Genomic DNA, 15,810 nt, shown 5'->3' with positions numbered 1-15,810 from the left:
CATACTAATTTCCAATTATGACTTTCATGGGGATTGAGAATGCATGCATATCTCTTAGCCGACCATTCTACCAACTTCCAATTTTCAAACTGAAAAATCTAGAGTTTCTATCTGTCTTTATCTTTTTTTTTTCTTTATCTTTTTTTCCTCAAAGTGTCACTATATTAAACATCTTACCTTTTATTAAGGATTTCATAATAGTTGAATAAATTTTTAAGTTTGATTTTGATTAATGGGTATTTTTAGAACATTTGTTAATTGACTATTTTTTGAAAGATTTGATACAATTTTTATTAAAAATATATAAAAAAATTATCCAAAAAATCAATTACGTACTTTTTTTTTCCATAATAAAAAGTTTATAAAAATATTTCCTAAATCAATCCTTTTAAGGCATCTCTTAACTTTTCCCAATTTTTAATCATATGACACTACATTATATATTTCAACGTATCATTTTACTTACATCCTACGAAACAGACCTTTTCCTAATTAAAGATAAAGCATGCTTTCACAGATAAAACTCATCAATGATTTAAAATAATGAACCAATAATGGCAATACTTTTATCAACTTTATATAGAGATTAACTAGGGATCTAAATATAATCCTACATTAGACTTTCATCCAAGGAAAATTATTAGATACTCCCGGAGTATCATAAATGCGTACTCCCTTCTCTCACATGAATGGTGGGTCCTACCATGAATTTAATTAGTAGGATCCACCATTCATGTGAGAGGAGGGAGTACGCATTTATAGTACTCCGAGAGTATACAATAATTTCTCTTCATGTCCAAATTTGAAGGGTAAACAATACGGATAATTAATAACATTCATTGACTATCATTATTGAATTTCCAACTTTTCTTTATAGATAAGGATGGGCTATAAGCCACAACTCTATAATATGATTTGAAAATTGGAAATTGTTTTTTTTTTTTTTAAGAGAAAAAAAAAAGGTAAGGACTACAACATTTATGGACAAAATTTAGTTACAAAATTGGTTATAACATAAAACTACAACTTTACTCAATAAAATAAATATTATTACATATTTTGAAAATCTAACCGTTGAATTGCATGTTCTTTACGCTCTCAGTACACGTCAAATTTTGTATTAATTGAATATTGCAAGTATGGAGGATATAAGAAAAAGATATAATCTAATGATGGATTTGTCAAAATTCATCTCCAATAAAAAAATATTAAATAAGGTTGTAGCCAAAGGTTACAATAAATTTTGTAACTAAATTTTGTCGAACATTTATTACATCTTTTTTCATAATTATTGTATGTGCCATATTATGATTGATGGGCTAGCACTTTCACTTAGACTTACAATTTTTTTTTTCCACTACTTATTATATATTGCATCAAAATTATATACTACATCAAAATTATGATTAAATTGTGACATAAAAAATTATGTGCTAAATTTTCCCAAAAGAAAAAGCAAGTCTAAACTCAAGAGTCCTAGACGTGGTCGTCACTCAAATTTGATTTGATTTGTTGTTTTATTATTGTTATTATTATTATTATTTTTTATTATTATTATTTTTTTTTTTTTGGGAATAAATCACTCAATTTGTTTATAGGGTATATATGTAAAAATCCATGATATGTAATGTGAGTTTGGGTCAGCATGCAGCGTGCAAAACGTCACCTCATTTTGTCCACACGTAAAAATTGCCTAAAGTCAAATGCCATCAACCAATTGGAACAGTCTAAAAAGTACTAAACTCACAAACTCACATATAATTGGACCCCCAATTCCAATTAATCTCCAACAAAAATTGATTCCCCAATACATCATCATGCATCATATATAACTAAACCACCTCGACCAAATCAAACGGCTCAGATTCACCAATAGCGCCCTCAATGGCCCCACCTCAACTATAAATCCATGGCCGTCTCTTCTCTTTTACAAATCAACCACCATGTTCTCCATGTCCACACGCATCAATTAATCAAACACTTTCTTCTCTTCCTCAAATATGTACCTTATCAATCCCCAAACCCAAAAATACTAATCAATTAAAATTAATAGTAACATCTTCTAGAATTAGTTTGCAAAAGCATGATGATGAGCGTGACACCACCATTCCATCATTAATCATTTTGATCCCCCTAAAAAGATTTAAAATTAAAAAAAAAAAAAAAAAACCCATTTTCCAAGGCCTTGATTTCCACAAAACAAACCCCCCCTTCAAAGTACCCTGTCTCAAGTAATTAATCATCTCATTTCAATTAACTAATAAACTAGGGATAAATATTTTTATTTGTTGATATTTAGGTACAATTGTATTTCTCTATTTAAATTCAACCTAAAAGCTAGAAAGTGCACAATTCACGAAACTCTCATTTTTTAAAGGTCCATATGAATCGAAATTTAATTAGAGAATCTTAAATATGTCATACATGGTTATTTTCAAAAAAGTACTATGCTCACAAATTTTTTTTAAATTTTTACAATAAATTATAAATGATAAGTTTTTATTAGTTCTAATATGAATTTACAATTTAAATTACTTTTTAGTCCACCACTCCACCTATAACAATCAGTAACAACTTATCATTTGAGATTTATTGTAAAAGTGTTATAAATATGTTATGGACATAACATTTCTCTTCACAAAACTCTCATTTTTTGGATGTCTTTGCAAACCAAAATTTAATTGGAGAACCTTAAATATAGGTGATACACCGCTCACAAAACTCCTATTTTTATAAGGTTTATGCTAGCGGATTGGTAGTCAACCTTTTATGCCCAATATTTCTTTCTTTCTTTCTTTCTGTTTTCAAATTTTTTATTTTAGAGAGAGAGAGATTAATTCCTAGGTTCAAGCGTGCAATCTATCACTTTTGGTGGAAGGTATTTTCCATTGCACTAATAGTAATAATTTAGTATTACACATAACTCTTATAAGAGTGGACTCTATATATAATACTAAAAAAAAAAAACTCTTATGCAACCGCAGCAATACCACGTAATACGCACAGTGCACTGAAATAATAATTTTAATTAAAAAAAGGGGAGGGTGCATTAGTGCACAGAATACTAAATTAGAAAATAATTGAAAATTAGAGCATTTATCTTCTCCCAAAAAAAGAAGAGGAAAATTACAGCCTTTTAAACCAATCCAATCAATGTGCAACTAACTATAAATAAGGCTTTTGGCCCTCCCACTTTCGCACTTGTCAACGTTAAATACACAGCTCAAACACATCAGATAAAGCAAAATTCAGAGAAATCACAGAGAACTTGAACGACTCCATCAATGGCCACTAAAGTGTATATTGTGTATGTATCAATCCAACTATATATATGCATATTGTTTTTTTTTTTTTTTTTTTTTTTCGTCCAATTTTCAAATATTAAACTCTGATATGTACTCTGTTCTCGCTAATACTCTGCCTTTTTTTTTTTTCTCTGTTTAATTGTTTTTTCTTCTATTCTTTTTTGGGATTTTTGTACATTTTGGTTTTGTGTTTGATTATATGAATTGGGTATTCCTTATTTTTGCTGAGATTGAAGATTGATCTACGGTTTGATGTTTCTGTAATTTGTTTGTGAAATTGTTGTGTGGGTTGGAAATGTGATTTTCTTGGATCTGTTTGTTTGTTTTTTTGGGTTTTTTTTCTTTGGTTGTAATGGTTGCTACTGCTCTAATAGAACTATAAACAAATGATTTCCCTTTTATACATATATTTTTTTTTCCTCTTTTGTGTGGGGATGATTGGACTGAAAACTGAAGTGAAAAGAAATGACTTTGTAGATAATAGGCTTTGTTTAGGTCAGGGTTTTGCATATTGAATTGTTTCAATTAGTGGGTCTCATGGTTTTCAAGAACCTTATTGAAAAGGAGCTGCTTTGGGTTTTGATCATCTTGTTTTGGTATTTCTGCTTAATCTGTTCTTGAAAAAACAAATGAATATAATCTCCTTGATGGCCTTTAAATGTTGAGACTGTAGGCTGGTTTCACATGTACTTTTCTTGGTACATCATACCTAAACTTTTAACTATCTGGGATTTTTTGTTTTACTTGAAAAAACCATTAACCTCTTGCAAATCAAGATCTGAGAATACCAATGATATTCGGAATGGCCGAGTAGATATATCATTCACTGGTATAAATTTAGGACTTAGAATTCTTTGAATTAATTTTTTTTTATAGTCTGTGCTTTGGATTTGGATGGTAGTGAATCCATGAAGAAATTTGTTTTTGCATCAAGCCATTATGAGAATGTTGATTTTCTCGACTTTTTTTTTTTTTTTTTTTTTTTTTTTTTTTTTTATAAACTGCTAATTCTTGCACTTGATTAGATTGACTGTAGAATGTGAGCACTGCTGACATCATGATCTCCATGAAGATTTTTATTTTTTGCATAAAGCTGTTATGAGAATGTTGATTTTCTCAAATTTTGATAAACTGCTAGTTTTGACACTTGACTGCAGAACTATTTGTGCTGCTGACATCATGATCTCCAGGATCATAGCATTTCAAATTGATTTAGCATTTTAGCAGTATGAGGAAATGTATTCGTGATGCTAAGCCATCACAAATGTAGGAGAGATTTGTATCACCTTGAGATTCTATTAGGAAATAAAGTTAAATGTATTCTCTTTAATGACCATAGAAAGGTGATGAATGTTAAACTCTAGTGTTTGATTATTTTCAAAAAAACTTTAGTGTTCAATGTGCTTCTCATTATGGTGCAGTTGCACTAAAATGCTGAAACAAATTGCCAGAATCCCTTTTTCAGGAAATTTTTTCTTAAAAAAGAAGAATTAGACATATGTTCAGAAAATGGCTGAAGGAAAAGTGAAAGACTTATTATGCTGAATATTAAACTCTTCAGCCAGAAAGCCATTAATTGATATTATTTGCAGAGATGGCTATAGATCTGAACCTAAAATTGTTGAATGTAAATGACTAAGTTTTGAGTTTAGTTTTTCTGATTTTTTGTTGGAAAGTTACACAGACATCCTATGTTTTTTGAACCCATGACCTTACTCTACATCATGTACTTCAAGGAAGGAAATGCCATTTGGGCTAAAGCTTGTTGGCATGTGAATAAACAATAATGAGATGTATAAATATTACTTGTTTGTGCTATGACTTCACTCTTTATATATAAGTTCACCAAAAAGCAAATAGTATAGGCACATATAAATCTTTTAAATAAAATACTGAGCCATTATTTTACAAAATATTGTTAACTCTAGAGTGAAATTGAATCTTGTAATGGGTGCCACAGAAAAACATATATGGCTCACTATCAAGTCAAACTTCACTGAATTCCTATTCTATTTAGGCATTTCAAAATGCATGAAAGTACCATCTCAAACAGGACACCATATACCTGGGAGTGGGAGCTCCAAGATATCTACAACCGAAGCCATACCAGTAAAAGTGAGGGAGAATTACATTTTTCTATATAATGAAGTTACCTTAGGTGGCTTCTTACTTGAGTCATCTATTACATCAACTTTTGTCATGAAAACAGTTGTCCGAATTGCCAGGCTAAACAGTTTTTCTTATTGGTAAGCTACTAAATTACACACACATCCAGTGGGTTTAAATCAACAACCTTATCCTTCACCGATTCTTGTTGGAGGACGAAGTGCTAGTGGGTTAGAAGTGTCTAACAAGTTACATTATATTGTAGCCCTTTCTTTTCTTATAAGCATGAGATTTTTTTTAATCCAGCCATGCTCACATGTTATAAATTAGAATTAGATGAGTTTGGCTCCTCTACAATAACATCCACAACGAAAATGCATCCCAAGTCTTGTTAATGTGGCAGCAGTCTTCTTGGTCTTTGGGTGTATTATGCATATGTAAGAGAGAGAGAGTTCTCTAGGGAAACTAAGGGAAGGAAGACTAACATTTCAAGGAGTCTTGTATGTCTTGATTTTTCTTAAATATTCTATTCTCTTTGTCTGGATTTCTTAATGTTAGTTCTATTTAGGTTCCTTTATCCCTTCTCAGGTTGACTCTGAGGAGAACAGTTAAATGGGCTCATTGGCTATGGTCAGTGGGGTTTTCCACTGTGGGGGAAAATATTGACAGCAGGGAAAGTTCAAGCACCTGTTTAGTCAATTCATTTAGATCTAGTGGAGGATAGGTGATTGATAAGGAAATATAAAGTTTTAGAAGTCTCTTTCATAGCGTTGCACTTAGAGCAAGTGTTTTTAGTTGGTCAATTGGCTCTTCAGTACCTTGCTGTAGTCAGAAATGTCTGCCATGATTGTTTAGAGGCCATTATTACTTGAATGCTGTTTGGTGTTCTTGAAGGCTCACATCACCTCACATTCTCATTCTCTTCCAATGGCCAAACAGAGGCTCATGATTGTTTGGTCACTAGGATGTCCTTGACCACCTATAATGCTTGAACTAAGAAACAGAGTAAGGAGCTCAAAGGTCAGAGCTTGTCAATTAATTGTGGCAGAACCACAGAGTGGAAAGAGGACCTGCACGGGAGTGGTTTAGTGGCATTTTTTCCTATGGCATTAGTGATTCTTGAATATTGCTTATTTAGAGTGACATTTATACGTGCCATGTTGTGAGTTTCTTGTTCATCTGCTATATTTGCTTCTTGGATTTGCTCTGGGCTTTAATCTGCCCACAAATTTGGAGAGTGTGTAGGACCACAAATTTGGAGAGTGTGTGGGAAGTTCCACACACACACAAAAAAAATTAATAAAAAGAAATAATAAATTGAGAAGATTTGAAAATTTTATATTCAACCAAATAATCATAGTAATTGGCTATGAAAGACTGCCAGTTCAGGAGTTCATTAGGGATCAAATCTGCCCCGGTTGTTTTTCCCAGTGATTTGCAATTTGCAAATAATAATGGTGCTTTGATTACGATCCTTTCTATAATATATTTGGAATTTCTCTCCTTATGTTGTTAAATATTAATGAAAACTACCATTTATAAAAATAAAAATAAAAAATTTAAGCAAGTTAATGTTTTGCACTAGATTCCATTTTATTTTGTTCTCTCTTGCTACAGTCAATTCTCAAGTATGCAATGGGTAAGCTCAGATTATTGAATGTCTCATTTACTGATAACTTTTTATTGCTGCTACAGGTACTATTCCATGTATGGACATGTAGAGAAGCTAGCAGAAGAGATAAGGAAAGGGGCTGCATCTGTTGAAGGAGTGGAAGCCAAACTATGGCAGGTAAGAATGTGCATCACATTTCATGCATTGCATGTTATATCATTTATGAAGTACCAGGTATTGTTTTTGTAATAGCTTAGTGTACAGTACAATGCACTAATGGTGAGCAACAATCAGTTTTCAAGAAAGGAAGTTTCATCTTTTTGCCACGGGAAAGAAGTGTAAATTGGCTTATGAACTTTTGACCTTGTTGACTTGTTAGTTATTTCTGAGAAGTTTTGAGCTTGAACCCTGTTTTGATGGTTTTTTGCAATTGAATGTCACTGTCAGTGCTTTAACTCAGTGTTTTAGGATCATTTTGCATTGTTTTTTGTTTTCCCAAGTTGCCTCTCTCTCTGCATGTTCCCCTTTCAAAGCCATGTCTTTTTGTGACCCTTCAAATATTATATCAATTAATTATAAGTGAACTAAGTTGCCACCTTCTGCTTTTAGGATCTCCCATTGCAATAATGTGATACTGTGTCATTGTCATGGTTCATTTTCCATAATTTGACATTTTAGTTGGTTCTCCTGCACCCAATAACTCATTAGATTTTCTCGTGCATACTTGCTTTATCATTTATAGTTTTTTTCTTGTTCTCCTTTTTCTTTTTCTTTTCTCTGTTCTTTCATTATAGTAACCTCATCCCTAGTATGCTCAATATTTGAACATATGTCATGATTAGCTTAATGCTTTGCAGTGATCCTTTATGTTCTTTGTTCTCTAAAGCTTCAAGTTTCCTTCTTTTTTTATTGGTACATCTAGAAATCACAAATTTCTTTTAGTTGTTGTATGCAAATTCAAGCAACTAGGCCTTATTGTTTATCTAGGTGGTCCATGGTTTTTAGTGGATGGCCAATTTACATTATGTTTGTCTTTTTCTCTGTGTTTTACGTAATTATTGAAAAATTCCCTGACAATATTGGACTGGTGGAACAGGTCCCTGAGACACTACCAGAAGAGGTGCTGGGGAAGATGAGTGCACCACCAAAGAGTGATGTACCAATCATTACACCTGATCAACTTACCGATGCTGATGGTCTTGTTTTTGGCTTCCCAACAAGATATGGAATGATGGCTGCTCAATTCAAAGCATTTCTGGATGCAACTGGAGGTTTATGGAGATCACAACAGCTTGCAGGCAAGCCTGCAGGGCTCTTTTACAGCACTGGATCTCAAGGTGGTGGACAAGAGACTACTGCGTAAGTTTCCATGACTCAGTCATTAATCTATCTGAAATATCCTAAAAATCTTGAATGGGGTGAAATTAAACTGCATATTATATATTATGTCATAGGTTGACTGCAATTACTCAGCTGGTTCACCATGGAATGATATTTGTACCCATTGGATATACATTTGGAGCTGGCATGTTTGAAATGGAGAAAGTGAAAGGTGGAAGTCCTTACGGTGCTGGAACTTTTGCTGGGGATGGTTCAAGACAGCCAACTGAGCTTGAGTTGGAGCAGGCATTCCACCAAGGGAAGTACATTGCCGCCATCACAAAGAAGCTCAAGGGTGGTGCTGCTTAAGTTTTATAATTCAACATAAAGATATCATTTGAATAACATTTTCCATTTTTTCAGTCTTAATATTCCATATTCCTATTTCTGTGTTTGCAAGTAATAATATCTGTGTTGTTTGAATTATGCTTTGTATGTGTGTTACACAGCACAGTGGTTTTTCTTAATGATAAAAGTTTGATTGATCATCCATCTGTGCATCATTGCCCTCTTTCCCGCGTATATATTAACTAAGAACATGAAAAGGATTCGATTTTATCTGGTCTCAAGGCTAATGCATGGCCAAGACGCTAAAATCCCTCCTCCATCGCGATATACATTTATATGTTCATCACTTCTGGATCACTTGGCACATTCTGATCCATGTGACCGGCATTCTCCTTTTAATTATGGATCCATTGTTTAATGGATGCTTCAAAGGGTGCTGAATCTGCTGAAAGATAGTAATTTTGTGATGGTTATAGAAAAATTTGAGGGATAAATGGCATGACTCAAGGTGTGCAATGCAGTTAAAGTGAAAAATGACAAACTCATATAACTTAGGTCCGTTTGGTTGGAGGGGTGGAGAAGTAGGAAGATAAAAAATAGTGTGAGGATGGAAAAGTAGGAAAATAAAAAACATTTTAATTTTCTTCATTTTTGTTTAGTTGGGAGTGGAAAAATAAAGGGATGGAAAAAGTGAGTTTGTATAAATGTATGCATATACCCTTGTTAAGATATAATGCCCAATTAAAACCAAAAAAGTGATAAACCAAAAAAAAAAAAAAATCAATCACCTAAATTTATTAAAAAATAAATATCATGTCCATAAAAAAAAATAAATAAATAAATAAATAAAATCACATCTAAACAAAAAAAAAAAAAAAAAAAAAAAAAAAAGAATACAAAAAAGCAAAAAAATAAATAAATAATACTAGACAAGCCTGCCCAATAAATCAAAAGTAAAAAAAGAAAAATAAATAAAAAGGAGGAAGAAAAGGAGGTAGGCAACATCCAGGGAAAAAAAAAAAGTGTGAAGAAAAGCAATGTGGGTGAAGCTGTGCAATTGCATATGGGCATTTTCGTCCAAAAATGATGCTCAATTTCTCCCTTTAGTTTTCTCTCCATTTTGGAGAGAGAACTTTTTGGTAAGTTCAGCGAGAAAACACTTAAGTCCCACAATTTATTTTCCTTTCCCCCATCCAACCAAACACATTTTAAAAAAGTTTTCCTTCCTATTTTCTTTCTAAAATTTTCCATCCACCCTATTTCGCCTCCAAACAAACACACCATTAATTTTGCACAAGTAATTGCAATTCAATGTGCTTTGGCTAAACTCAACCTTTATTGGTTAATCCAAGGCACTGTTTTGGTAAACCAACCTTCAATTTGATATACGATAAAAATACAAAATTTAGATACAGTATCTTAAGTGTTGTTTCTTAAGTTCCCCTCTTAAAATTCTGTTATATGGCTACTTAACTAAAAAATATACTTTCTTCTCATGAGAAAAAATCTATATGACAGAATTTTAAGAAGAGAATCTAAAAAACAGCATCTGAGTACTGTACTTAAGTCTTGCCCATGATAAAATTAATATAAGCAATTTGAAATGAGAACCCTTAAAATTGGAATCTTTTCTTGAACTTCCAATGACCTCTTTTTTTTTTCTTTTTTCCTTTTTCCCCTTTTCGGACAGTGCCTTCGTGCTTAGAACCAAACAGAAATTTAAGCTTTAAATCCATGGACTATTCAGTTGACTGGGACTGGTAGCCCATTGTTGATATTGAACCTTCCGTAGCTAAGTTAACTTCTCTATTTTTCAATATAGGCATGATTTTATGTGAAAAATGCTATATTCACAATATTTTCACAAAAAAATTTAAGTGGCAGGTTATTACTGACTATTACTGGTGAGCAAAAAAAAAAATTATTTCAATGATGAGTTTAAATTAGAATCAGTAACAATTTACTATTCTAAGATTTTTGTGAAAATGTTAAGGAAGTAATACTTCTCATTACCCGTTGATGACAAACAAAATCACGTCCATAAAAGAAAAATCTATATAAATCAAAACTTAAGGTTAACTTAACATTGATGTTACTCTTTTTCTAGATGAATAACCTAACATTGATGTTACATATAGATAAGTGATTAGCAGGTACATATTTGGATGTATGTTTCAATATGCTAATTGAAAAATTGATTACCAAGTCAGATTCAGCCTTTAGAATTTAGATATTATTGATCAACAGTGTCACTACCGACACCGCCCAATTTTAACAGATATGCCCAATAAATATATTTGACCTTACACAATTCATATTTTTCTTAGTGTGGAGAGGGGTTGGCATCCATCCCTTTAAAGAAGTTACAACTTCATAATCAAAGGCTTTTCTCACCTCCTAAAGCTCCGTTTTTGGAATGTATTTAATATCTTTTTAGACTAAAGTATATTTTTGGTTCTTAAAGTTTGAAGTTAATTGTTTTCATTTTGACCCTTTATATTTGATTTTATTTTCATGTTTACATTGTCATCGCCATTCATTTTCATTAATAATTTGACCCTTAAGTACCCTTATACTATATTTAAGAATTTAAAAAAATACTAGTTCTAAAATGTTGTGGAATGTAGAAATTTCATTATTATAAGCAGAAAAACATATTATAGTCGGTTGAAATATTAGCTCTAAAATATTGTGGAATACATGAATTTCATTATTGTTTGTAGGGAAAAAAAAAAATATATATATATATATATATATATATTATAGACAAAAAGATTATTAACAAATAACAAAAATGGATGATAAGGCTAAAATGAAAACATAATTAAACATTAAGAGCCAAAATGAGAATTTTAAAATGTAAACTGCCAAAATAAAAACAACTCCAAACTTTGAGTGCCAAAAGTGTATTTTGGTCTATCTTTTATGTTGAGATGAAGTCTTGGTTTCTCAGTTACTTCTATTTTTCTTTTTCTGAAAAGGTAATTTAGGGGTGATAAAATTTAACGAAATCCTTTTTCTTTAGAATGAAGTCAAATCTGTTAATTAGCCAAAACCAATAGAACTTAAATTAATTGATTTGGTTGGGTCAATTTAAATTTAATTTTTGTTGTAAAACTTATGGGTTTTTCAGTTATTCAATATTATATTACTTATTAAATTTTATATGAAAGATGGTATCTAATTAAAACATTTGATGTTAAAAAAATCTATAAAGAAATTGAATTAACTATTTCTCTATGACTTTAGTTTAGTATCTCTCACAAAATATGAAAACTTCACTTCACTCTTTAATTAAGGCAAAATAGAAAATGAATACATAAATTACATATAAGCATGTGCATATATATATATATATATATATATATGTGTGTGTGTGTGTGACTTGAGTTTTATACTATTTCAGTTTGGTCTTCAGCTCCCACTAGAAAATATTTCTGGTTCCTGCACTTTACCCTATAAAGTGTAAAGAATATGTGGGCTTGGTCCATGTTTTGAATGTTGAAGACTTTAAACTGGCTTTGATGTGCCAAGGCCGAGTTTATCCAAAAATTGGCTTGGTTAGAGTATATCAACATGTGCTTCGTTGCTAGGCCTAAAGTTTCTACGGTTTACTGATTTTCTAGCATGGTGATGAAACTGGACCTGACGTGTCTTTCAAGTGTTTGTGGATTAGGCTTCAAGTAAATATTTGATCAAGTAATTGTCCACCCAATGGCTCAATCCGTATGATGAGATTGGATGACTTATGAAACCCTAAATCATTGTGGATCACGAAGTTCGCAACATGCAGAGAGCACATATATGGGTCTTATAGAGCATTGGAGCAATTTCTTTATTTTAAGGTAAGGGGTCAATATAGGTAAGAAAAATAGAAAATCAACCCCAAAAAACAACCCACATCGGCCTCCCTTATCGGTTCCCTATTTTAAGATTTTGCACTGTTCATTTCCCAAATTTAGGGAACCGCTATTCATTCCCCAAATTAGGATTTTATTATTTTTGTGTTTTGGTAATGTGATAAATAAAAAATAAAAATAAAAAATAAAAGTTGGTGTTTTGAAAAGTGAGAAAAATAGTAAAAAAATTAATGAAGAAATTGTAATATTTAAATGAATAGGATTCAAAATAAGGAATCTAATGTGAATGAAAAGAAAAATTAGTTAACTAAAATGTAAAGTAGGTTCTTATTCTAAAATATGGAAAAAAATTTAGTAAACTGATACCGATGCTCCATTAATTACTCCTAATTCGTGTAGTAAAAAAAATATGATTCGTATGATCCAATCCTTGAAGTAATTTGGCCCATTTCATGTAAAGTAATTTAAGCTCATTAGTTGATCAGCTTCATATAGAGAAGAGAAGGGTTCATGACTCATATGATCATGGAATGAATTATTAGGAAAGGCTCATTAAGCTAATGAGATTGTGGACACAAAGCCCAACCCATATAGATATAAGTCTTTTGGTTCCTGATTTGGAGAGGATGGTCTCATAAGATTGTTTCATAAATGCTTCTTTCTCTCACTTTGAGCTTGCACATATTTAGCCCAACTCCTTTTATTGGGTGCTTATTGAATTCCAAAGTGGGCATTAATGCACAAATCATCAGATGCCACGTAGGTATTAAAAGAAAAAAAAAAACCCTGAACAGTGAGATCTTCCACTTCTTGTGTACATAAGTACATCAATCTTTTGCATCTGATCCTATGACCAATCCTCTAGTTTCTTAATCTAGATTTCAGGATTTGCATTATTACGTAATAATCTAATTTTGTAGTTTCTCAAAAAATGATAATGCAGACTTAACCTAGCTACCAAAATCACATACATACATACATATATATATATATTAAAAAATAAAAAGAAAAAAAGAAAAGAAAACTCAGAATGACTGAATGAGCCTCATGGTACCGGTACGTAGTAATGGCTTCATGATTTTCCATTGTATTTAGCTGGGAAATGGTTGTTTGTGAATGTTCATGAGCACTTGATTGACCAAGAATTTGCAACTTGCATGCATGGTTTGGATGGTGGATTACAACTTGCAGCTAATTCCTTATCTCAGTGTGACACGTACGTATAGCTTAATCTGCTGAGTTCTTCCACTTGTCTACTTTATTTTATCTCTATCAATCATCTGCACGCCTAGCAATGAGTTTCTTAACCTAGCTAGTTTTACACATATCAATTTTTTTGTTTGCTGATTATGTTCATTCAAAAGAAAATGAGTGAGAATTTGCAATTTAGACGACTAGATTTTGGACTAATTTTGGACCATTTCATGTTTGTCATTATAGTGGAAGTACTTTCTGTTTAATTCAAGTTCAAGTTTACTGCTGGCTGCTGCAATTATGCAGCTTGCACTGAGGAGTTGTCGTATACAAACTGGATTCTCTCTACATATTTTTCCCAAAATACTGCAGCAGCCAATTACTATTTTATCAATTTTCCTCCTATAATTTTATTTGATACTATCTAGAAAAAAGTCCATCTTCATATTAAATAGTAATGCAAATATAGGGGCTCTCAAAATATTTAAAACTTTCAATAACGAGGCAATTTGTATATTATTATATTTAAAAAATAAAATCTTAGTCGTGAAAGAAGCTATTTTTATTTCTAGTGAAATAGAGATGATCTTGTCCTACAACAACGATACGTAAATTTGGTTTTGTAGTACTTAATTAATTGCATGGTCTCTTTGAGGATAAATAAAATACCATATACCATATACCACTAATTAAGGGACGAGTTAGAAAATCTTGGGATAGAATCTATACAAAACAGAGTTTAGCTATCACCTTAAATCTCCAGTCGCATGGGAAGCTAGTAATTATGAATTCAGCTAATTTGTTATTGTTTGCAGTTGTACACGCTCAAAGATTTAAAAATCAATTAGTACTACATGTGAAAGTGGAGCAAATATCATTCAGCAAACAAATTAAAAGTGAAGCGACATTATTGGCAAACATGTTACGGCTTTAGGTAAAAGGAAAGGAAATTATGGAGTCTTAGAAAAATCGTTTGTGCCCCAAAATAATTGCAAGATCCTATTTTCCCCTCTTTCTTCTATTTCTAAGATATCATTAAAATTCACTGATTGCCATTTGTGTTTGGGTGGCTTAGAAACAACCAAAAAAAAAAAACACTTACTCGCCTGGTCGCCCTAAACTTCAATTTAACAGGAGACCTTAGGACTTAGGAGGGACATAACGTGGCAATTTGTACTCTCTATTACATCAAAAAATAAAATCTTATATGTGAAGTGGACAAAATAAAGACCACTTGAAATTAGGAATGTGTTTGATGTAGCTTAATCAGTCTTAGGGGGCTTTTCAAATTGCATCACAACAATCAGTTTTTAGAAACCATGCATCGAGACTGGCCGAACACACTAAACTGTACACTAAATCTATGAAGGAGAGATGGCTACACGTTGTCGAAGCCCAAAGGCGGGATGAGGAAGCTAACAAGGAGGGGTTGATGAAGGCATGACAACAAGGCTAGCTAACAACATGAAGTTTAGGGTATGAAAGCTAAGAGGAGTTGCAACCAGGGTAGCATTTGATGAGAGAAAATGAAATGAAATATATATATATATATATATATATATATATATCATATCAATTTCACGGTTAAAGTTTTATTTGTTGAATTTAACAATGTACAAACTGCCATGCCTTTTAAATTTTAAATAATATCATTGTCTATATGTCTTTAGTTTTGTAATATTTATTTTCAAAATGATTTAATTTTAAATGTAGATGATCATTTTCCTATAAGAAAATTTTCTTATGACTAAGACTATGAACTGATTGCCTTTTTTAAAGAGTGATATATATTATGTTAATGAATTGGTTAGCCCTTTTTTTTGGAAGGAGGGGGGGGGGGGGGGGAGGGGGGGGAGGGGTTGTTACTTTGTTTTGCTAAATGGGTTCTAATTAATTCAATTGATAAAATCTATATTCAACTAATAAAATCTTTGTTCTCAAATATGAGACTTGGATTGAATCTTATACACACACTCACAATCCTATTATTGCCTTGAACAAAGTTTAGCTACAAAATTATTTGTAACCTAAAGTTACAATCTTATTTAAGATTTTTTTATTAGAG

At 31.8% G+C, this 15,810-nt stretch overlaps 1 protein-coding gene across 1 annotated transcript; it reads left to right on the top strand.

Annotated features, from left to right (window-relative positions):
• The first annotated feature begins 3,133 nt into the window (after positions 1-3,133).
• LOC126694788 (NAD(P)H dehydrogenase (quinone) FQR1) lies at positions 3,134-8,893 on the top strand. Its single transcript, XM_050391283.1, has 4 exons — positions 3,134-3,307; positions 7,107-7,200; positions 8,120-8,382; positions 8,478-8,893. Exons 1-4 carry the CDS (start codon positions 3,285-3,287, stop codon positions 8,710-8,712), a joined length of 615 nt encoding a protein of 204 aa, XP_050247240.1. The 5' UTR covers positions 3,134-3,284; the 3' UTR covers positions 8,713-8,893.
• Positions 8,894-15,810: the final 6,917 nt, after the last annotated feature.

This window comes from Quercus robur, chromosome 8 (assembly GCF_932294415.1).
Source record: "Quercus robur chromosome 8, dhQueRobu3.1, whole genome shotgun sequence".
In the NCBI taxonomy this organism is placed as follows: domain Eukaryota; kingdom Viridiplantae; phylum Streptophyta; class Magnoliopsida; order Fagales; family Fagaceae; genus Quercus; species Quercus robur.
Note: the sequence above shows the minus strand (reverse complement) of the source record. Positions and strands in the feature narration are given on the sequence as shown.